General features: G+C 39.9%; 3 protein-coding genes across 5 annotated transcripts; 1 reads left to right on the forward strand and 2 right to left on the reverse strand.

Moving 5' to 3' along the window:
• Positions 1 to 1,027: 1,027 nt before the first annotated feature.
• Positions 1,028 to 10,432, reverse strand: bcl7a (BAF chromatin remodeling complex subunit BCL7A). The gene is made up of 6 exons (XM_020655410.3): positions 10,300 to 10,432; positions 8,119 to 8,200; positions 7,920 to 8,016; positions 6,939 to 7,088; positions 5,931 to 6,037; positions 1,028 to 4,007 (listed from the first exon to the last, which is right to left on the reverse strand). The coding sequence occupies exons 1-6, from the start codon at positions 10,389 to 10,391 to the stop codon at positions 3,933 to 3,935; spliced, it is 603 nt and encodes a 200-aa protein (XP_020511066.1). The 5' UTR covers positions 10,392 to 10,432; the 3' UTR covers positions 1,028 to 3,932.
• On the forward strand, positions 10,273 to 16,549 carry eif2b1 (eukaryotic translation initiation factor 2B, subunit 1 alpha). 3 transcript variants are annotated; one of them, XM_065965769.1, is made up of 10 exons: positions 10,273 to 10,398; positions 12,578 to 12,694; positions 12,783 to 12,884; positions 13,181 to 13,317; positions 14,151 to 14,267; positions 14,487 to 14,599; positions 14,691 to 14,759; positions 14,849 to 14,924; positions 16,124 to 16,249; positions 16,338 to 16,549. In XM_065965769.1, the coding sequence occupies exons 2-10, from the start codon at positions 12,682 to 12,684 to the stop codon at positions 16,491 to 16,493; spliced, it is 909 nt and encodes a 302-aa protein (XP_065821841.1). In that variant the 5' UTR covers positions 10,273 to 10,398; positions 12,578 to 12,681; the 3' UTR covers positions 16,494 to 16,549. The 3 variants fall into 3 exon arrangements, with proteins under 3 accessions (XP_065821841.1, XP_020511063.1, XP_020511064.1); XM_020655407.3 differs by lacking the exon at positions 10,273 to 10,398 and adding an exon at positions 12,300 to 12,453; XM_020655408.3 differs by lacking the exon at positions 10,273 to 10,398 and having other exon boundaries at positions 12,381 to 12,694.
• Positions 15,603 to 23,506, reverse strand: ddx55 (DEAD (Asp-Glu-Ala-Asp) box polypeptide 55). Its single transcript, XM_020655409.3, has 14 exons — positions 23,306 to 23,506; positions 23,154 to 23,204; positions 22,351 to 22,437; positions 21,423 to 21,514; positions 21,168 to 21,230; positions 20,120 to 20,269; positions 19,767 to 19,956; positions 19,603 to 19,685; positions 18,359 to 18,490; positions 18,172 to 18,264; positions 17,872 to 17,986; positions 17,408 to 17,576; positions 17,026 to 17,312; positions 15,603 to 16,783 (listed from the first exon to the last, which is right to left on the reverse strand). The coding sequence occupies exons 1-14, from the start codon at positions 23,411 to 23,413 to the stop codon at positions 16,598 to 16,600; spliced, it is 1,806 nt and encodes a 601-aa protein (XP_020511065.2). The 5' UTR covers positions 23,414 to 23,506; the 3' UTR covers positions 15,603 to 16,597.
• Positions 23,507 to 24,084: the final 578 nt, after the last annotated feature.

Below are 24,084 nucleotides of genomic sequence, written 5' to 3' on the forward strand. Positions count from 1 at the left end.
TGCATTATTGCATTGCATGATGTCCACTACTCCTGTAAGAAATACATTTTAAGAAACATAACAATTACTGTCACTTTGCCAATCCTTACATGTAGAAAATAACAAAAAGTTACTTTCATTACAAAATCTTGCTTTAATAATCCATGCATGCAAATATTAGGAATTTGTTTAAGAAAGCCACCAATGAGCTGAGTTTACAATATGAAAATATACTATTGCTGCAGGGGCTTTATGCTAAACCCCACTTTGTTTACTTATCAGTCAACTGACATCATAACATAACTAAGTCGTCAGAAAACTTTGAGACAATTACTGCAAACCTCTATTTTAAATTAAGTATTCCTTAAAACAAACTGGACGTTGTTTGTGCTTCTTTATGACCTTTAAAAGCAAACAAGACCATCAGCGTAAAGATTGACACTTTCTATAGTTTTACTTTTGAGGTCTCAAACTGCTGCCAGAATGAAGGGATCATATGAAGTCACATTTGACGGGTGATACACTTGTTTAAGAAAACAGGAAGAGATTTTTTGAGAAACGAGTGTGTACAGGACAAAATCAGCACAGAAGTAAGAGGTACTTTTTTTGTCCACGGAAGGCAGCAAAATCACCTCATACCAAAAGCTAAAGACAGAAACCCCGGTTGTTCTGATTTGTCCAAACTATTCAATTCGTGTACGTTTGTTAACTGTCTGAGAGCACAAACTGACATGTTCAGATCATAAGAAAAGTCACACTGATGTAAAATCAAAGTGGGGAGTTTTTTTAAATTATTTTTTAAATGCCATTTACTTTTGAAATGTGATTTTTTACAGTGCATGTGTGCATTGGTGTAGTCTGTGTACTGTTTTTTTTTTAATTATAAATTATGGCACTTAAGAACTACATCTTCAGTCATGCCGTCTGTCCAACTTTTAGATCAAGATAACTCTCACACCCAAATGTCCCGTCTATGCACAAAGGTCCTTGAATTTAACGTGGGTGATTATCCTGTACCTAAGAATAAAACAATGAACGCAAACACAAAAACATTTTATCAATTTTATTAAGAAAACAAAACCATTGGACATGATAAAAACCAAGCACTACTGATGGAATAAATAAGTCAAACCAAACCATAAATCTGTACAAGATCTAAAGTGAAACAAAAATGGTCCCAAGAAAAACATCATACAAGAATTTATATCTCACAGCTCTTTTTTTTTTTAAACACACAGTTATGAGCAAACTATAAGGAATCGGCTCAATCAGGTGAAAGCTACAACATAAGTGAGATCTTTTTTTCCTTTCTTTTTTAACTGAGTGTACATAATGCTGTTTATAACTGTTAATGTCATTACGATAGCATTTTAAGTTCCAGCACTGCTGGACTGGGAATGAGGTATATGCTAATCCATCCTCTAAACTGAGACCATTTTTTTTAATTTCTTTTCTCTCCATCCATGTGATTGCTGATTTGCTGAAATCTGATCAAGTAATTCTGTCATAAAGTTCTTCTGCAGCTCTGGTATGAAGTCACAAATATTCAGAAATGAAAGGAAGTCTGACATGTGTGAGGTTGTACATTAGAGAGGTTTAAAGGTCTGAATCTCGACTAACAAGTTCAAGTAAATTGCACAGATCTGCACAAAAACCGAGACCTTTGATGCTGTGTGTGTTTGTGTGTGTGTGTGTGTGTGTGTGTTTGTGTTAGGATTCAGCCAAAAGACAGCACCTTGAAGGAGGATCAGAACCAACATTTCATCTAAAAATCTGGACCCTTCTGTGTCGAGCTGCAGGTACACTTAGGCCAGAGATAAGTAGTGATACACAGAACATGTACAGAGATGGGGGGGGGGGCGATTAGTTATGAGTCAAGAGGGGAAAACCGGTTCAAGTAACAGGTCTTTTTCTTTTCTAGAGGGGAAAAACAACAGCTAAGTGCCACCTGACCTGGAATTCAGATTTTTGAGGGTTGTAGAGGTTTAAACTTCCAGAAGAAGCATCTTTAAAAAAAACCTCTGGCTACTGTTGGAGTTCCAGTCTGCGACTGTTCTAGAGGAATAGCTCTACATTTTGGGAAACATTTGCTGTCTTGCTCAGCGTTTTAAAGAATGATGCTACTAGTAGTGAGATTTAGAGGTGCTGATAGTTGGATTTCTCCGCCTGTGGAACAGAGCCGGGCTCGCTGTTTGGTCTCCATTTCCAGGCTAACGTGAGCTAAGCTAAGCAGTCACATTCACGTCTACAGTCGATGTGAGTATAACACGCTCGAGCCCTAAACTGCCTACCAGCACCTTTTCTCTCTGTTGATTCTGAAAATCTGAGGTTTCCTCCTGGAGGTCAGAATCACATTTCCACCCATTAAAACACAACTTGTCATTTTATACTGTTTTTATAGAAACTAAGGAATAATATAAAAAGGTGAATTTGAGAACTTGTGTTTCATTTTTACAAAAACACTAAAAACAACAAGGAGCTGTTTTATGGGGGAGGTCACATGGGACTATGTATTGGTGTTAAAATTGTGAAACAACTGAGTGATAATGTGTTAATAAATGCGTATAATCCATGTATCAGCACCTCTAAAGCCCACTAATTAAAACTAATCTTTCTGCATCAGTACAGAAACAGAATAACACCAACAAGAAGTGGACTTCCTTCCTTACAGGGAGTTCCTGAAACTTCATCATTCAACATTCATCTGGTGTTCAGTGAGCTTTAGAGGTGCTGATGAGGGGTTTGTCTTCTGCCTTGGACAAAACTGGTCAATCTGATTTTCTTTGTCTATGCTAAACTAAGTCCCCCCTGCCTTTTGCTTAACATTAAACATCAAACTATAAGAGTGGCATCTTACTCTCACCCAGAATGGGAATATTTTCCAAAATGTTGAACTATTCCCTCAAATAAAACCAAAAGATATCGTAGTGGAATAAAACAAATTTGACCATGCTCATTAGCGACGATGATAAGGCAAAAACAAACAAAAACAAAAAACAACCATGGCACCAGAATTGTGAGTCCAAACCTGTTTGACCTAACACGTGTATTTCATCGTAGCAACTCAAGGCACACCATCAGGACGTAAGCTACCTATGCCTGTCTTCACTACTTATCCAAAGAGTTTATTATCTTGCCCAGTACCGTCTTCTTCTTCTACAAACCACAAGCTAACTCACCTTAATAAACTTGTGAATGGAGAACTTTTCATGGATAGAGACAAAAGACTTCCACTACAGCAGCAAATCTATCTGTGATCGATTGTGACATACCATAACAGTGCATTGACCCTCCTGAGAAAAAAACCCTAAACACTTCCTAAACAAATATAGAACATTAGTCTAACAGGAGGCGAATCAGGAGGATTGGATTGACGTGGTCTTAGGGTGGAGGTTCCCCCTGCAGCTGCTGTTTTGAGACCTGGTCAGCCTCTGAGCTAAACCATTAGCAGTATTCAAAAACGGTCTCAGAACAGCGCCCGGGATCAACCTGGTCCTAAATTCAGAACGCCAGTGTTAACTCTTGTCGTCACAGGTGCAGGTCAGTTTTTGTGGTCTGGCCTGGTGGTGGCTGGAGCTTGGCTGACGGTGCCCCCTCCCCCCTGCTCACAGAGGGGGATTTTAGCCCCGAGTTCAGAGCTTCTCTTGGCATTAGTGAAAAAGTTGTGGAGAACTGGAAGGAAGCACGGAGGGGACCAGTGAATAGAGGTAATATCCATTCTCCCTCTGTGCAGAGGAGTGTCAGGGGGGGGGGAAAGGAGGCAGAGTGGAGGGGAGGGAGGGAGGGAAAGAAAGAAGGGAGACGTCCATTCTCCCTTTGGTATAGTTTGGGATAAAGAGAGGGGAGGGTGAGGGAGTGGGAGGAGAGCTGGTGTGTCCATTCGCCCTAAGTTATCTAGAGTTAATGGAGGGAGGTACAGAGGGAGGGAGATAGGAGGGGAAGGAGACAAACGTTTAACTCTCCTCAAAGTCCGGAGGAGAGGACTCCACTTTGCTCTTCTTAGTGAGCGGGGCCTCTTCCTCTTGGTCCTAGAAGAAGAAAAAAAAAATACATCAACAATGTGCCAGTAACAACAATTCAACAGACGAACAGATTGCCAAATGAGAAGCCAGAGCTAGCAAATCTAGAAATACAACGCCAGAAATGTATCCAATAAATAAATAAAACTCCTCAACAAAAGTTTGGAAACATTATTTTAGTCACTTATTTGCCTCCTTTAATAATACTAATTGGTGTTGGATTTTATATCGTTGGAAAGCCTGATTAGTCACCTTTACAACGAGGTATAACTTGTAAGGATCGTGCATTCGTGAGAAGAGCAACACAGCTAAGCGTGTGAGTAGCACCCCAAAAGAATGTGCCAAAATCCCCTGCAATGTTCTTCTGTTGGTATTCACTCCTAGCAATAAGCAATGGCAGTGTTTGTTGATGGTCTCATGATGTTGATGAATAAAACTACACAGTGAAGTTAGATTTTTGTCTGCAGATGTACTTTGAAAACTACTTGACATTGATTTTTTTTATTTCATTTTTATTTTACACACAGATAGTGACACACACGCTCCAAGGACAGCAGCAGCAGCTCCCTGCAGTCAGTGTTGTTGTTATTCAAGGTCCTGTTTTATCTACAGCATGTAGCTATAAATATTCACTGCACATTCACTGAGTTCCCCCCGGGGCAATGCACATGATGGTTGTAGTTGTAGAAAAAGCAGTGACGGAAAATGTGAAAAACACTCGAGTTTTTTCTTCTTTTGGTTTGGTTTATTTGTCCTGGGGTCAAAGTATCTGCCCCAGTGATTTCCACCTCAAAACTAATTAAAAAAAAGGGGAAAAGAGAAAACTAAGTTGGGGAAAATACAACGGCATGTTTTTCCAGAAAACAGTGGGCCTCTTTCACCAACGATTCTACACAACACAATTGTTCTTAAATCCTTCTTACGAACTTTTGAAGAAGATTCTGAGATTCACCAACGTTTTCTTATGTGGGATTTAATCTTAGGTAAGAACATAAGTTACCAACACTCAAGAGCACTCTCAGCTCGGTAAAAATTGTTTCAGTTGTTTTGTTTCATGTTTAATACATATTTTTTATGATCATACAACTTGTAGTGGTCTTTATAAGCACACACATGATACTTCAATTCACATATATTAGGCTAAGTATGTTTTTCATCCCATGCGTCTTTCTGTGTGTTCCTGTGAAACTATTCTTCCCACTGCTGGATCAAACAGCTTGTTTGCTGCTGACCTCCTGCAGTATTACCTCCACTTCGTCAAATGATAAAAGTTTGTTCTCCGCCTGGAGTCCGGTGCTCAGCTGTCGCTGTCTGCAGCCCTCTGATTGGCATCTCCACAATCGTGTTTTTTTTTGCTACCAGCATCCGAATGTGTGTGTCTGCAGGGCCCTGAACTCATTCCCTTTTATGGGCATTGGTGGGCGGTTACCTATGCACACTTTCAACTTGCTAACAACAAGGAGGTAAGCTGTGAACAATTCAGTCATTTAAGAACACGTCGGTGGATCTGACGAGTAGTCTTCTTAGAAATCTTCTGAAGGAAAAACTTCCAAGAAAAGTCGTACAAAAAAAAATTAAATCCTTAAGAAGATATCGGTGAATGCCCTGATTGTTGTTGCTTCCTGTCTGTAGATTTACTAACACAGAAGCTTTGTAGAAATATCTGGCAGTAACAAGTGGATCATCTGTTTGGCTGGATGTTATTACACACACTTCTCTGATGTCCTTTTCTGCTTTCATCTGACTCTAGTTTATAATTTAAAGGTCATCTTTAGATCTATTTTTTTCTTTATATGGCTTTGATTTGAATCCTGTTATTGGGGCGGGTATTTTTCTGTTATGCCTTGTGTTCTTTGTTTGGTTAGAGATGATGAGATAAAGGGGTCTCTGACGAGCTGTAAGTCAATGTGAGGTTCACAGACATGTTTGTACCTGAGTGGCTTTGCTGTCTGATGAGTCCTTCTCCCCCCCTGAGGACAGGCTGTCTCTCTTGGCACTTTGTGCTCTCTCTGAGGTTTCCGATGACGGGGTGGTCTTACCTGAGGATCAAAACACATCGACATCACAACAGGAACTCCATTCTTCATCTGACAGCAAATACAGAGGTCCACAATGAACAAGTCGGGTCAAGGCTGTTTTCTGACTCTTTACTGACACGATGTGGTTCTATAAAGTAACTGCACCATAGCTTTGGGTTTAAATGGAAGCAAATTGGAAGTAATTTAAGAGATTTGACTCTCGTTTAGCTAAACCAACAACTAGCTCGCTTAAAACTTTTAAATTGTGAGAGCCTGCTGCATTTTTGCCAAAAAGTTCTGCGGTGAATAGACTCTCTGAACTGACATCAGCAACATGTTAAAGAGTATTTTTCACCGTTTTCTGAGTTTATTATTCGAAGGATCGATCAGAGGAATAAGCTGAAGTTTCATTCTTAAGTTTAAGTCCCATTTCCTCACATGCTGTTTATGTATACAGCGATACATCTGCTACAGTTACAGTACTCTAAATGAGGCTTGTAAGACGTGCACTGTGTGTCTGAAATGCTACTACCGCCAATGGAACTGCATTCACATAAGATTTGTTTAAACATAAATGTTAGTGCGACATCTGCCCAGAGCTTATTCAGACCTACGTATTAAACTGTCGTCATAGTAACTTATAGAGGTCGATGTCTGAGGGGGCTATCGAGAGACTGAGAGGAGAGTAAAACAGGGTTGACGGTTTGAGTCCCAAGGGAGACAGAGAGGCCACAGCTGTTTGTCCTCCAGTAAACTGTGTGTACTTAACTAATGGGGAAGAATTTGTTTTGACTGTCAGAGTGATGATGTTTGAACCGATGTTCAAAGACGGAGATCCGTCATGACAACTGCTTGCTGTTCATCAAGCTTTATTATTTCAACGTGTCTGCTGATGTTAATTGTGTAAGCGTGTGTGTCTGACCCCTCTTGCTGTCCGGGCTCTGGTCACTCTTGGTCTCGCTGCTCTCGCGGTGAGACGTGTTGGTGGGCTCGGGGGCGGGGCTCGTGCTACAACTGTTTTCCTGTTTCACTGGAGACGAGTCGGCGATGGAGCTCTGGTTGCTGTTGTCGTCTGGAACAGACAAAAGATGGGAGTCGGTTTATTTGGAAATGATGAAACTTGACAGACATGGAGACACAAAACATGTCTCATCTTTTATTCCCAGAAGTAAAACCCAAAGGGGGGAATGCATTCAAAATACAAATAATCTGGTCAACATGTAAATACTTTTTTTTATTATTTATTTATTTATTTTTAAATGGAAGGTGGAAATGTCTGCTTTAAAAACATATTATTATTTCAATACAGCCTTCATTTTAAAATATATTTCCATTCAAAAAAGAATGCAAAAACCCTCAATAACATCACGGCAGGGTGAAGGTAGTCTAAGTCAATGATGCTTCAAAAACCAGAGAGAAAACATTCAGAGTGTACCGGGCTTTTTTCTCTTTCGTTTTACTAACTTAAAAACATTGAAGGGACTCTTTTTTCTTAAACTATTAGACAGAGCACAGCCACTAAACGTAAACAAACTGGTAATCAGACTTTTTGTCTACAAGGTGCCTGCTCAGTTTGAAAAAAATAGTGTTTTAAAATCTCCTGATTAAAGGAATTCAAATAAATGATCTTAAGACATATGAGCTCCGCATCTCACATCGCAGGACATGATGTAACGCCACGCTGCAACTTGCAGAAGTCACAGCATAATGCGAACAACATATCAAAGACGGCGGACGAAGCAACAAAGTCGGACACCATGAGGATGACGACTTTCCTACCAATCGCTCTTTAATAGGACATATTCATAGTATCAATGACAGCGTGGAGAAGAACACAGTGGCAGACAGAAAAGGGTATAAACAGCTTCATAACAGGCAACAAGACGACGTTTATAGCACCCACCATGCATGTCCATCATCCCCGGAGAGGAGCTGTTCTCTGGAGTCGTCAACTCTGAGCCGTATTTCTCATCTTTGCCCTTCTTCTTGTTCTTATTTTTCTACAAAAGACGGAAAAAGAAACCGCACACAGAAGCTCAATTTAAAAGCAATCAACATGTGAATTTGTCCTTGAAGAAAAGCTGGAACATTCTGGAACTCACATCATCTGATTTGGGCTCCGTCACTGGCACCCACTTGTAGATACGAAGGGACGTGTCTCCTACAGTCACCCATTTCTTCTCCCTGTGTAGGAGTGAAAACAAACTCAATAAAAAAGGAGCAAAGGCAACGCACGTTTACTTTTAAATTAAAACACTGAGACATGATTTTTTTAAGACGGACATGAACTGCAGTTCCCGATCACGCAGCATCTTGAGATTAAATAACTTTAATTTCTAAAAAAAACGGTTTAAACACAGTTTAATTTAACAGTGATTAATGAATAAAAGTTCACAATCATTTAAAGCAGAGGAGAAGAAGTATTTTTGAGGCTGGAAGCTATGTTCCTCAGAGTCTTATCGAAAGCTGTCAGTGAAATATATTATGTTTTTGTCTCTAAAAACAAAAACTACAGGAGATTAAACACAATGTAGGACTTTGCCTTGAGGAAGTTTGGTAGAGTTTTTATGTTAAAATGATAATGAGACGCAGCTAGCCCAGTGGTTAGTGCGCACGCCCCGTGTACAGAGCCTACAGTCCTCCAAGCGGGCGGCCTGCCTGGGGTTTGAACCCGACCCGTGTCTCCCTTCCTTCATGTCATTATCCCATTCTTACTCTCTCCATCCACTTTCCTATCTCTACAATAAAAAGGCCCAAAAAACTCCTAAATACATCTTTTTTTAAACGACACAACAATGGAATTACTTTTTGGCCTACTAGAGACACAGGTTCATCAAATTAAATAGCAAGTGCTGATAAAGTGATAGTTTGTATAGTTTATAATAAGCACAAGAAGTCTGTATTATGTCTGTAACATTAAACTATTGTTCATTCATTTGTCAACAATTTGTAAGACTGATCAATGATATTATCTTTACAGTTTAAGGAAACAGCAAAAAAAAACTATCCATCACAGTCTACCCTACTGAAGCCGGTATTTATATTGATTTTTGTCAACAACAATCTAAAACCTGTTAAGACAATAAAAAGACTAAATAAAATGCAGCAATGTTTATTTTATTTTTACTCTGAAAGTTTACTTTTCATTTTCACAAAAGTCTTCTACTGACCAAATCATCAGCTTTACCAAACACTACTTTATTTACTGTAAGCTTTCTCTCATACAACTACAAATATTTATATTGAAAATCTAAGATTAAAAAAAAAAAAAAGAAAAAAGGATTGACCTCTGAAATGTTGTTAAATATAAAGAACACAAAACATTGAGGGGGAAAAAAAAAAACTAAAGATTTATTTTACCAAAGTAAAGTATCAACATTTGAATGAAACTTCAAAACAAATAAAATAATAAAGCTTACATTCCCGGAAAATACACCGTGAAATAACACAACCCATTAAAATGTATAAAGTTTAAATCAATGTAGTCACATTTTTATCAACAAAAAAAACTGTTCAAACTTCTTTTCTGTGTCTTTCACCTGAGCACGTTTGATTAAACACTGATAAAATATTTCACACTTCTACATTTGACCCACCCCGGCCTCCATAAAACAGCCTACTAACACAGTAAATATGTGTATATTCCAGCAGTTAAATGTGTATAAAAGCGCTCTTTTAAACAGTGTTTTAAACCATGAAGACTGAGTCACTACGTGTTCAGCCATGCAACTACTGTAGCCTACTTCCCTCTCCCAACCCCCACCGTGCCTCCTTCTCTATCAGACCTAAAAGGGCGACTCAAAGCGCTTAATTTAAAACTCCACACGGACACACAAAAAAACTACTCCGACTCAAGAGCGCCGTCGTCCAATTGTTCCCCGAGTCGAGAGTTATCGGACGTTTCGGCTCAACAAAAAAAAAAAAAAACCCGCCGCCTTGCACTAACACACTCAACAGCGGGCAGCAATGGCTTCATGTGACTGCATCGAAATGGCTTCTGGTTCAACCCTTTGCTGTTTAAAAAAAAAAAAATCAGAGAGAGAGACCGGCTACGTGTTGTGAGATTCACACACCGGCTTTTTTTTCGCCGCGCTGCACCTGAGCAGCGACTACATCTGCCGTTCACAAATTGTCCTGTTTTTTCTCTCTCTCCTTTCAATTTCATCCCTCGCTCCTCAGTCTCGCTTCCTTCCCTCTCCTCCCCCAACAAGCAAGCCTTTTCTCGTGTTAGATAACGAAGCCAGTTTCCCCCCTCCTCCCACCCTCCTGTTATTTTTACTTACCATTTTCGTACTTTCTCAATAGCGGCCATAACCCGCTTGATGTCATCTTTCGCCCTGCTCCGGGTCTCAGCTCGGACCGACCTGCCCGACATTGCCGCGGTGGGTATAATATTTTTTTTAAAGCTCGCCGGCAGTTCAGACACAATGCAAACAGTAGAGCGCACAGAGGAGCCGACTGCGCATGCGCGGACTGATGAAGCATGTAGAGAGAGAGAGAGAGAGAGAGAGGGAGAGAGGGGAGCGTGGCTGCAGCTGCACTGTGAAGGAGAGATGTGTCTCCTGCTGTGTGTGTGCGTGTGTGCGTGTGTGCGTGTGTGTGTGTGTGTGTGTGTGTGTGTGTGTGTGTGTGTGCGTGCGTGCGTGCGTGCGTGTGCAGGGAGAACAAAGAGGCTGCTAACAGCATGGATCTCCTCAGTGCTGAAGAAACTATTCTGTAGTCTTTACTGGAGTTAAAGTGCACATACCAAATTGTAAGAATTCTTCATTAACATTAAAAGTCCTACTTGGAAAAAAAACAACGTGGAAAGTATTTACAGTGTCAACTCAAGTACTGTGTTTGAATATAATCTGAGGTAGGCCTACTTGCACAACATTTCAGTGCTGAAATATAAAAAAAATTACTGCTCTATTATTAAGAGTCTCAGATTGCAAATGTTTCTCAAGTGCAGCATTTGGAAAGTGCTTTACTAACTAACTTTAACCTGAAACATTTTTAGGGACTTATTAGCTGAGTTGGATAAAATATTTCGAGTTTTCTCTTCTGTGTGACATCATTAGGTGGAAAACTACAGGTGGAAATGTTTATTGTAAGTGCCTTTCTAAATTTAATGTAGGTTAATTGTACGTACTTGCTTTTATTAGCTCGAGAACAAAAGGCTAGTGAAGTTAAATGTACTATAGGTGTACTTGTACTTCACTTTATTACAACCCGTAAAGCCTACATAATAAACAAGCATGCACTTAAGTAAAAAATGAAAGGTAGTTGTGCTTGTTCTAACTGCTGAAGCCACAACTTGATAAACAGGGTAGGAAAGATGGTAAAACACATGCTGCCACACAGAGGGCTCATTGGGCAACATGTGTTGGGTTAAAGTTTTTTTTTTGTACTCCACAGCTTGGTCAAAAAATCCAAATAACTACATGACTGGACTTTGAGTAAAGTTATCAGGCATTTTGAATTACAACGTTGCCCTCTACTGCAGAACTTTGGTCAAAATGAGGAGTTCTGGTGTCTCTCAGCCTTTTCCATTAAAGCTTAGCAAAGAAAGATCAAACTCAATTTTACTAAATTATTCATCCTCTTCAGTCTTGTGCAAAGAATATAGTCTATGCATATGTTTCCTTTCCAATCGTATTTTAAAAACTTTTTTTTTTCCACAACAAAAGTCAAATACAAACATTGAAAAAAGGTAGGCCTCCTGGAAACTCAGAAGAAACAAATGGGTGCCTAAAAGAAAATGTATACTCACAGCCTTCTGTTGTCACATCTGTAATTAAAATACTGCAGTGACAGTTATCAAGAATGATCTGCACCTGAATTATTCTAGACCACTTTTTTTGGTGACTAACCTGAGGTCCCTGAATCTATTTCTTTCATGCAGAATTCATTTATTTAGTCATTTAAAAAAAAAAACACTATAATGTAGCCTAGTTATAAACAAACATAGCCAATCCTTTTTTTTATAAACGTCAAGTATTCCTCTGGGAATACGACTTAAGGTCAGTAATCATTTAGGATCTCCTTTAAAAACATGGGCTATTTATTTAAGTTTTTTTTTTTTAATCTATCAACATTACTTCTCCGTACTGTAGCTTGCAGTATATGCCATGTGTGCTAAATAATGTTTTTACCACATTTTCTGGTCCATAAAAGTAGTCCTATTAACTGCATGTCGACTTAAAAAATGTATGAGAGTAAAAGACAGCCGGAAAAAAACAAGTTTTTCATTAATTTTTTTTTTTTATAGATAAACTAACTACTATTTTAAGCAACATGTTTCCAACAAAAAAAAAAATATATCAAAACCTCAGAGTTCAATAGTTCCGACAGCACTCGAAGGGGGCCACATCGTTTACGTCATCTCTCTGCGACACGTCAACACGCAGCTCTTTTTTTGAGGATGAGCTAACAACAGTGCAACACTTCAATCACCGGTAACAAACTTTCCTGACAGACTCAAGCGCATTTTCTTTGGCTTTATTTTTGAGAACTGTGTGCGAAACTGTCAGTGAAGACATAATTAATTCTCATACTGTTTGTTATTTGTTTTAAACGAAGTGAGCAGCTCTGGCATGTGTCACAACTGAATGAAATCAGCATCCACACAGGTTGGTTTTAACACTGAAGACTGCAGCTTATAGGCTCCCCTGTGGACGTGCAATATGAATGAAGAAGGTAAGTAGTTCCAAGAGTAATATTTATATTTATATTTTATTTTATTAGCAGAGCACGCTAACTCCCTTTCACTGTTTCCACTGAGCAGAGCTGGTGGAGTATTTCAGGGCTCAAATGAGCAAAGACCCGGACATGGCCTCAGCTGTGGCCGCTATCCGCACTCTGCTTGAATTCCTCAAGAGAGACAAAGGTTTGTTTAGCTCCAGTATTGTTTTGCTATGCATGCAGATCTTTACTTGTACGAGTGTGAACATACCACCCTAAAAGCCCTGCTTTCAAAACCCTCATCAATTATATCTATGTTGTTGTTTTCAGTAAAATGTATTTCAAATATGGCTTGTAGTTGTTTTAAAAAAAAATAGAGAAACATTTCAATAATGTTTAGTTCATATTTTACTACCTCTTATGAGGTACCCCGTCTTTTACATTTAAAAAAAACAAAAAACTGCTTGTTATGTCTACATTTCTGATGCCTGCTCCCTTCAGGTGAAACCATCCTGGGCCTGAGGGAGAGCCTGAAGTGGGCCACAGACTGCCTGACAGGAGTGGACTCCTCAGTGGCTGTGTCCTCAGGAGGAGAGCTCTTCCTGCGCTTCATCAGTCTCACGTCACTGGAGCATCAGGTGAGCAGAAAAATACCAACAAAAAAAAAAGAAAGAAGTCCTGCAGTCTTCAATACATAAAAACAGGGGCGTCATGCAAGCCGAAATTGGGGGCTAAAATCAGTCAGATTAGGCGTCTTTCTAAAAAAAAAAAGAAAAGGGATTAACATTTATTATTAAAGGCATAAGGGTATTCAGTCTGAAGAAACCTGAGTCAAATAATGTCTCTCATTTTTTCTAGATTTTCTTATCAGATCTCTTCCATAATGTGAACTACAAAAAGCCTGACTAAATCCAACACAGTGCTCTGACAAATTCTAACGAAAGCAGCTACTGTTATTTGGTTTTAATCATTATGAGGCTTTCATACCTGCCTACCAGAGATCAGCACCTTTACCTGTCTGATGAATTTAAAAATGAGGATATAGGTTATAGTAGGGGTAGAAGGATAAGCCTGATTTAAAAAAAAAAATTTCATAATATAATATTTTACAAAAGTACATTCTTTAACAAAATACTAAGATGTGGAAAAAAATCCTTACAGAGTTGAAACAAATCTGAGGGGGTTCCAGCTCCCCAATTTGAATGTGCATGACGCATCTGCATAAAAAAAAAAAAAAAATCATCTTATAGCAGCTTAAACTGCTTAAGCAATGTAAACTAGACAAAACAAGACCAACCTTGGTTTAAAAAAAAAATGTTAGACTTAATTTGATGATCCGTTTGGCACATCAGTCTGTGCATTACATAGTTCTTTTATGTCTTCTTTACAGGTTGCTCCAAAGTGATTACTTAGAGAGGGTTTAATCAAGTTGTTCGAATTGAACTGAATTAGTCTCTGCCTCCGTCTGCAGGATCTGTCTCGCTGTAAGAAAGTGATGGAGGAGAGAGGGGAACTCTTTCTGGAGAAGATCTCGTTGTCCAGGACCAAAGTGGCTAAGCTCTGCCACACCTTCATAAAAGATGGAGCTGTAAGTGTATATTATTTCCACTCCTGTTTGTTAAATGTTAACAATAATGCAACAAAGGTGCAGATACTGTACTAAAAAAAAAGTCAGGGGTCATTTTGAGGTCTTCTTTGACCGATGAACAGAACCGTGACACCTTTTCAAGCAACTGATGAAAGAAAGGAATATCATTAACGGTAAAAAAGAATGACTGAAATACCAACAAGCTCTTCTTTCCCTCAGAAAATCCTGACTCATGCGTACTCCAGAGTTGTCCTCAGGGTGCTGGAGAAAGCTGCAGCTGAGAAGAAACGCTTCTCCGTCTATGTGACTGAATCGCAGCCTGACGCCGCCGGGTGAGCAAATACCGTCCGTAAAACTGTGTCTCAGTTCTATCCAGAAAGGACAAAGCGACTCATTGAATGATCCGTTCTTGTAAAAACGCAGGCGACAGATGGCAGACGCCCTTCGAAAACTCAATGTTCCAGTCACTGTGGTCCTGGATGCAGCTGTGGGGTAAAAACATTTACTTTAAAATCATTTGGATCTACAACAGGAATACACCTCACGTCTTCAGCGTGTTTTCGTCTAATCTTTTTTTACAGGTATGTTTTGGAGAAAGTAGACCTGGTCATTGTCGGTGCAGAGGGAGTCGTCGAGAGCGGAGGAATCATCAACAAGGCGAGTTTCAATAGTCAAGTTCATATCAGGCTCTCTGTGGATAACTTTGTGGGACCAAAGAGCCGAGTTAAATCTTGTTTCAGCACTTTCCTATTAAAGAGGGGGAGTTTTCTAAAAGTCTTTTAACAGGTGCATGGGAGTGCTAGAAGCCCCTTTTACACTGGCAGTTTCTGGGAGGATATTTGTGTCCCTGGGTGGTGGAAAGTTGTTCAACCCTGATCTGCCATCAGTGGTAGTAACAGAGGTGTAACATCAGATTTGACGTAAAGAACAAAGCAAAAGGACAGCAGACCTGTGTTATGGCGCTGTCGCAGAATTACAATATGAGAAACAAAGGGGGCTGTATGTGTCTCCAGGAGTGACCGCGTCAGAATCTGATGAATTGCTTTGAGTGATGTCAATGGAATCAATGTGAATCAGGGTTGTATCGGGGGTCTGGAGTTATAAGTGGGTGGCTGTGGCTCAGTTGGTAGAGTCGTCGCCTATCAACCGAAAAGTCGAGGGTTCGATCTGCAGCTGAGCAACATGTCCGCTGTGGCCTTGGGCAAGACACTTAACCCTGCGTTGCTCCCGCTGCTTCAGTGGCGGTGTATGAATGGATTTGTGTTGTACTTACTCTCTGATGTACGTCGCTTTGGATAAAAACGTCTGCTGAGTGAATTGTAGAACAAATGCAAATTAGTCTCAAAAGTCTTTATTACAAATTAAGCGATGAAGCTGTTTTAGGCAGACGTAAAGCTGTTCAAGGACTTTTTTGTTAAAGATAGATGAAAAAGAAATTGTGATAATGTTTTTGCAGCTGTCTTCAGTGAGAAATTCCTCATCTGGCACATAACCTGCAGCAGAGTTAAGAGCACATTAAGAAACTAGACAGAAATAGTCAATCTTATTAATCATGGTCTGCTTTGTTTTTTTTTTAGTCATTAATAAATGCATCAGGTTAAGTTTCAGTCTGTTTCTTTACCATCAAAACTCCTCACAGGAGCTTTAAGATCTGAAAAACATACAGAGGAGTGAGGCGTTGTGAGGTCTTATACATCATAATAATTCAAAGAAAACTCAAGCAGACAAATGTGGAAGAGTATAAAGTTCTGAATTTCATGTTGAATGGATGGAGAGTGGCTGAAAATGTAAAGACTGAATAAAAGTAAAGCATGTGATGCATCAGAGAGATCAACATTTCTCCTTCACTCCTGCAGATCGGCACGTATCAGACGGCCGTGTGCTCCAAAGCCCACAACAAACCGTTCTACGTGGTGGCAGAGAGCTTTAAATTTGTCCGTCTCTACCCGCTCAACCAGCAGGACGTCCCCGATAAATTTAAGGTATTTAACGTCAGGGAATTTCAAATCTGCATTGATCGTCTCTTTGAGTATTTCTTTTCACATCTTCTCCTCGTCCTCACTTCCACAGTACAAAGCCGACACCCTGAAGACCGTACAGAACCTTTCAGAGGAGCACCCAATGACTGATTACACGCCCCCTTCCCTCATCACCCTCCTCTTCACCGACCTGGGAGTCCTCACACCCTCAGCTGTCAGCGACGAACTCATCAAGCTTTATTTATAAAGAAAAAAAAAAAAACTGTGCCTCAGAACGCTCAATAAAAATATCAAAAGGTCAAAGTTTTGGGATTTATTTCTGTTTTTTTTTTTTTTTTACACGTTGTTTCATCAGACTTCCTCCACCTCCTCCTCTGGGCCGTCGCATGAAGCTGCTTCTGTTTTGTGTTTGGACTTTGGTCCACTTGTTACCCGATTCTCAAAGTCCTCCTCGCTGATTTTACCTTTCTTTAGTTTCTTGAGAAGGCGAGTGTCATTTAAAAGCTCCGCCATGTCTACATCTTCAATGTCGGAGTCCTGCAGACAAAAACACAAAGTAGAGCTCTGAATTTATGTTGAACTTCTCATTCAAGACCACTTTTAAATCTCTGCCTCACGTACACATGACTGCATTTTTTCACAGTCTGATCTAGTGTCAGATTTCAGGAGTTCTGCTGGTTTGCATGTTCTACATTAAACAATTTGACCACTACCGTAAATAAAAAAAAAAAAAACAAGCCCACGAGTTCTGAATTGGATGGTCACTGGTTGAGAAATACCTCATTGTGTTTCCTCTTGGCGGCGTTCTTCCTCCTGCGATCCTTTCTGCTCTTCTGTTTGGACCAGGACTTGTTCTTGATGAAGGTCCTTCTGGGAAGCGGCGGCTTGTCTTTCAGCTCGGCGAGCATCTTCTGTCTCTGTTTCTCCCTGTTCTTGTCCTTGTAGCGGATTGTTTCTGTGTCTATCGTTGTCTGGGTGAAACCAGGAAAATATTTGCCCCTCAGCTCAGGCATCTTGGGGAGGCGGAGGAGGGCGAATCCGCGGGCTAAAGTGGCATAATTCAGATCTAGATGGTAAAAAAAAGTAGCATTAGATGACATGTTTATACTTTATGAATTCTGCTGAGTTTGTGCTGGGCAATAAAACAGAAGACATTCTCACCTTTAACTCTGAAGATGAGGCTACACTCGTGTTTGGCGTAGGCCTGGACGCAGGAGACAAAGGCTCTCATGCTTCTGTCGAACATGGCTCGGTCCGCCAGAGACATAGCCTGAACCTTCGGCAGCACGTCCACAACATCACCTATAGGGGGCATCGGCTGCAACGGGCACTGAGGAGAATACAGAGTGAACTTGACGTGTGAGGGCCGGACTGTGGAAGTGCGAGAAAACAACTCATGTTTTATCTGTGACCATGGACTGTTCAAGAACTTGAAGTAACCTCAGACTCTTTGAAGCACTGAGAAGCCAAAGCAGTAGTGTTTAAAAACCTGCTTCCTTTCTAATGTGGGAGAAAGACTTTAACAGTAGGACACAAAGTAATGGGTGAGGTATCTGCAGCTACGTCCTCTTAGAGACAGTCTACAGCTGAAACCTACATTAACAACATAAATGTCCAAAACTTACTTTCTGGTTGATGGACAGAAAAGTGACGTAGGACTCCTCCATTGGCAGCAGGAAAACGAGGGCGTTGCCTTGATTTCCAATGCGCGCTGTACGCCCACATCGATGCACGAAGGCACTGAAATATAGAGGAGAAACAAGAGATAAGTTGTTATCGCAGTATGAGCATTAACAATAAGTCTGAATTTATCACAATAAATAGGACCTGCTATTTACAGTTACAGTATCTTATTGAATAAGATAAAGTATGTCACTTTTATAATACCAAACACACCATTCTATTTTAGCATTTTGCTTTCTCACCTGGCACTGCTTGGAGGATCATACTGCAACACCCAGTTCACATCAGGGATATCTATGCCTCTCGCCATGACGTCTGTGCACACCAAGATCCCACTGCAATGCAACGTGTGTAATATTTAATAAAGAAGAGTTCCACTTATACATAACCCGATTTTTGTTGCACCTGCACACGCACACAAAGTCTCACCTTTTCAGTGCGCGGAAGTCTGCAAAGATCTTGTTGCGTTTGTTCTTCATCTTGCCGTGGATGCAGTGGACCGTGACCTTCTTGATGAGCGTCTCGAGAGCTCGACCGTAGTACTCCACACACGCACACGTACTGATGAGGACAAAGACAGTTACTACACACTGACAGAAGAATGTTAAAATTGAAGACAAGTGACAATGAAATGCTTGGGGCAGTTTAATCTTGATTTTAGCATAAGAATTGATATTTTTCATCTATGTGTAGCTCCTGACATCTTTGTGATATTTTCAGGAGATTCAGGGTAGTGGTGCACACAGACTGTTTCAATAATTAAACATAAATAAGTCTTGATCATAGACTGTGTAAAAGGGTGGGTGAAACAACAGTCCCCTAAAAGCGAAGCCAAAAGATTTAGAGCTCCCCCTGTAGACTGGCTGAAGTATAGGTCATATATCCCGCCTCCTCTATGTTAACAGATGGGCAACGAGTCTTGCTTAAAAATGAGAATGCACGTCAAATAAAATGTTCTCACACGCTCCGCTGTCCTGATGGTTAATTTTTATCATTCTGGTTTATGTTTAAAGTTTTATTTTTCTAAGAAATTTAGCTTAAACTAGTTGTTTGATGCAAAAACGAGCAGATGTAAAGACGTGATTGACAGCTCTGTTAACAGATGTTGCTCATGCAGCGTTCTTAAGATATATAAGATAATCAGAGCAGAGGAGAACCGGCCAGAGAAACCCACCGAACACAAACACAAGAGTCATTTAACTTTCTAATTGTGAGTTTGTGCTTCAATCCGACTCTACAATTTGTTCCGCTGTGGACTGTGATGACTTGAGGGGATCTCTGATGCATTATGGGTAAGTTTTGTGTTTTGGTTAGCTGAAGGAGTGTGGCATCCACCAGCCAGATCCCATCTGTGCATGTCATGGCTCAAATTGACATCACCAGCAGAATATGCCAGTTAATGTATTGAAGGTACGTTGGCTTCAATTTTGTACACTGGATAAGAATGAGATGCATTGTCCATATTTCTAAACAGTCTTAATCGGGGTGAACAGATGTGGCCACACACGCAGCCCACCTTAACAATGTTGAGATATTTTCAGGAGTGCAGTGCATTAGTGAAATGGGCTTTTCAATAGATATCATTTAGTCCCCTGCTACTAAAACACATTCAAACATGCTGAATCTCTTCTATGAAAATGTACTGTCTGATGTTTCCGACAAGTTTAACACACCTGAAGAAGACCAGATTCTTCTCGTGCTTGTGTTGCCGTAGAAACGCCACCAGGTTGTTGAACTTGTCTTCTGATTTACAGATCTGGAATGACATGGCTTGTGTTATTACAAAAATGATTTTGGTTGGCGGGTTGTTTTGGAATCAGGAATCAGACTAACTCACAGTGTAGTAGTTGGAGAGTCTGGAAGGTGTTTTCTGGACGGCGGAGGCAGCCACGCCCTTCTCTTTGACGGTGATACGTACGGGGTTCCTAAGCCCCGCCCTCACCAGCTTCTCCAGCTCCTGAGTCTGAGTGGCTGAAAACAAACCTGTACGTCTCTGTTTGGGCAGGTAGTCCAGGATTGTGTTCAGACTGGAAATACAAATGTAGACACACGCTGTTAATAGTACAAAGACTGATTTATCCTAATAAAAAAAACAAGTCAGATTTATGTACATCCATTAGCACAAGAAGCACGACAGGGCTTTGCATATCGAGCTAATTTCTTCTCCAACCAAAAACATAAATTCTGTACCTGGCTTCAAATCCCATGTCCAATAGTCTGTCGGCCTCATCGAGGACCAGCACCTCCAGACTCTTGACGGAGCCGGCCAAGTCCAGACCATCTGACTTTCTCCTGAACATGTCCTCCAGACGACCAGGCGTCGCTATCACAATGTTCGCTCTGAAACACACAAGTGCAAAGATTTACAACAAGGTTATTATCATTATAGAAAACTGATTAAATGAAAACTTTTCCATGAACTGAAGTTAATGTATTTCCTAAATATGAGTGACAAATGATTTGTCTTTTGTAGAGGGTTGTTTTTGTCCTCTCTGTTCTGTTGGAATGCATTCTTCAAAATGGTATGATGTTTGGAGTTTCTATGACACGGTGCTTTTTCTGCGGGCCCTTTTGGATCTCGGCCCTGACAAGTGTCCCATATTAACAAAACACTAAAACTAACAGTGACATTTTTTTTAAAACTACACGAGAGGCACTGGTAGTCTAGTGGTTGGTACACACGCCCCATGTACGGAGGATGTGGTCCTCTAAGCGGGAAGCCCAGGTTCAAATCCAGCCTGTGGCTCCTTTTCCGCATGTCATTCCCCACTGACTCATCTCTACAATAAAGATACAAAAGCCCCAAAAATGTAATAAAACATAGCTTTTTCTAGCTATAAAAAAAGTTTAGACTTAATCAACAAACCAGATTGTTTTAAGTAATTAAAAGTTAATTTCAATTTGAAACAAAAAAAAAAGCTAAAACACTTATATATATATATATATATATATATATTTTTTTTTTTTTATGACCATCTGATGTCCTGATAGTCTTGTTGGGGTTAAAAATAAATTCTCCAAAATATTTTTGAAACACTTCAGAAAATATTCAATTCCCAGTGTAGAGTATAACAACATACTGATGCAACTCTGAAAATATGCTGGTCAATGCAGAGCTGCCATCATACAGTAACATGTTAGTTCTACTGCAGTAGTGCTTTAATGGTCTCTGTAATAAGAAGGGCATAGTTATTCTTTTGTAGAACTGATAATTGTACCTTCTGTATTTATCACATACCCTTGCTCTTTGAACTTCTCCACGTCCTCTATTGGGTTGCTGCCTCCAATCAGTAAAATCTGCCTGAAAAACAAGCATTCAAAAACACACGATCAGGGGAAAAAACTACGGAAGCCCTAGTGGACATGCATCCATACATGATGAATAAAGCTTCAGAAAAAATCTAGCAAGTGACTAAAGAGTGTCTAAGCATTATTTAAACGATCAAGACAGAACGAAGACGACTCAGGTCTCCTTCAGCGTCTTTGTACTTACTTAAACTGTGGAAACTTCTGGATGAACTGCTCCATCACTTCACTAATCTGCAGAGCAAGCTCTCTGGTGGGAGTGATCACCAGGGCACCAACCTGCAGGTAAAGAACAAACATTTACAGCTCAGCACTCTCCCAACAAACTAAAGGTTTGAAAGAGCGTCTCCTAAAAGTTTCGCCGGGAGGGAAAAACAAACACCAGGGGCCGTATTCACAAAACTTCATACGAGAACCACGAGTTACTCTGAGCGACCAAATTCTAAAGAAAACTCTTAGTCAAAACATTTTCTTATAATTACCCCTTAAAGTTAAGACTAGATCATTCACAAAGCACCTTAGCTCTCAGAGCTCTGAAGGTGAGTCACTGTTTGGAGTAGTGAGGAGGACTTTTAAGAGGCTGAAGAGGTTCTCAAGCAGAGAAGAAAACAGAAATGTTCTCCAAACACTGAATGAAGAATATTATCATTGACTCATAGTTGGGCTAAAAGACAAACATCATTTATGCAACCACTTCAGTCCATCTATGACTTTTTTCAGTGAGACAGAGTCCCACTAAATGTGGTTTGCTCCACAGATGTATCTTTTCACTGATTCAAGGCCCTTCTCATGCTGATGTAACTATCAGCATGTGATGAGGCTGCTGTACCAGTGAGCATGTGTTTTCAAATATATATAGTAATGTAAAGTACGGCTTGCAATTTAATCAACAGAGATGTTCATGCCTGGCTAGAATCTATGACTGGGCCCAATCGACTTCATCGTCTTTCTATGGCCATTATCTCTGAGTGTCACACCTCCGCACTAAGATACAAGTTTCAGTCGCTTCCTTGCTCAGAGTTGCTCTAAAAGTGTTCCTCAAATCACTCCTAAGCTCGGACTCTGTCAGCTCAAAAACATGGGAGCGTTTTTTTCTCAGATGGTCTCCTCCTCACCTGCATCTTCTTGAGCTTTTCTTCTCTCTTCAGGAGCAGCTCTATGATCGGAATGACGAAAGCCAGCGTCTTTCCGCTCCCAGTCACCTGCAATGACATGATGTTTAGATGGTTTGATTCATGATGTGTTTTTGTGAACTACTCAAAATGTCTTAATAATTAGTGATCTATGATTAATGTCAGGATTGACATATTATCAGTTCGTCTATCACAGTTGTATCAGTGTACAACAATAATGCTGGCATGTCTTCTTATCAGCACCTGTTTAATAACATCAATATATTTTAAAAGCACAATTCAGAATCTTTTCTTAGTGACTAATACAAAATGCCCTGAGATAAGAAAGACATACTGATGATGGCTGATGGGAAGTCTCTGCTCACTACATCTAATCCTGTCTCATCCACATACTGCATATCAAATGTAAATCCATTACTTGCATCCCTATTTATAAAAAATGGTACCAGTGCGTCTGGTGGATGGTAACTTTACACATTGTACAAAACAAGACAATTAACAGCAGCAAAATGTAGTCAAGGTAAACTGGTTTATTTAACTCCTGAGACAACAAATAGTTCAGAATAATTTTTAAATAATCTTTAGTGCATATTCAGATTTTAAAGTGATAAATTTGCATTTAAGTAACATACTAACCTTCTAAAAAAAAAAAACATAAAAAATATATCTTAATTTATTATTTCATGAACATTTTTGCACTCAAGTACGAATGTTATAAAGCAGCAAATACCTAAGTTTGTTAAATAAAATAAATAAAGTGAAGTTAAGGTTTAAGTGACACTTACCGCCTCAGCAGCAACATCTTTGTTTCGCATGAAGAGCGGGATACAAGCAGACTACAAATAAGAAATCAACATGTTAGAATAATAAAAAATCAGGCACTGTGTTAACTAGTTTGTAGGAGTGTAGCAAACCAAGTGTGAAGCTTTAGTGTTACCTGAACAGGTGTCATGTGTGTGAAGGTGAGCTCCTCGAGCGTTTGTAAAATGCTGTCGTTGAGTTTGACAGGTAAACTGTCCCACGTTCCCTCCGTCGCATTGTCCATTTTTTATTTATTTATGATGAAGAGTTTAATGCTCAATCTTGTTAGCCACTGCTGAGCTGACTCTCCACGCTGCTCCTGCTTCCGGGTGCGCTGATGTTTACAACCCAGATGGGAAACTAAGAGTTATCACGACTATAGTTCCGCATGCCCCCCACACCCTCTCACCACTGTTTTTAGCTGGGTTTTGTAGTCTCTTATATATCTGTAGGCCTACATATAAGTGTGTCCAACAAAGAAGGTGAGAACAGTAGTGTCTCCTACTTACGTTATATATATTTATATACTGTATATACCCCGACCATAGACTGTTTGGACAATGCATCTCCATTTCATCCCACTGTACAAAACTGAAGCCAATTTTAATATTCTGCTGGTGCTTATGTCAATTGGAGCCATGATGTGCACAGATGGGATCTGGCTGATGGATGCCACGCTCCTTCAGCTAACCAAAACACAAAACTTACCCATAATACATCAGAGATCCCCTCAAGTCATCACAGTCCTCAGCGGAACAAATTGTAGAGTCGGTTTGAAGCACAAACAAAGGACGAGCTTAATACTTTCATATTTTGCTGAAACTTTTAGTCTATATAAAAACTTGTTTCATTGATCATAGATAATCATGTGAAATCTTGAGAGACTAAATAAGCAGGCATACATGCTTCGGATCA

Source organism: Labrus bergylta, chromosome 17, assembly GCF_963930695.1.
Source record: "Labrus bergylta chromosome 17, fLabBer1.1, whole genome shotgun sequence".
Lineage (NCBI taxonomy): Eukaryota > Metazoa > Chordata > Actinopteri > Labriformes > Labridae > Labrus > Labrus bergylta.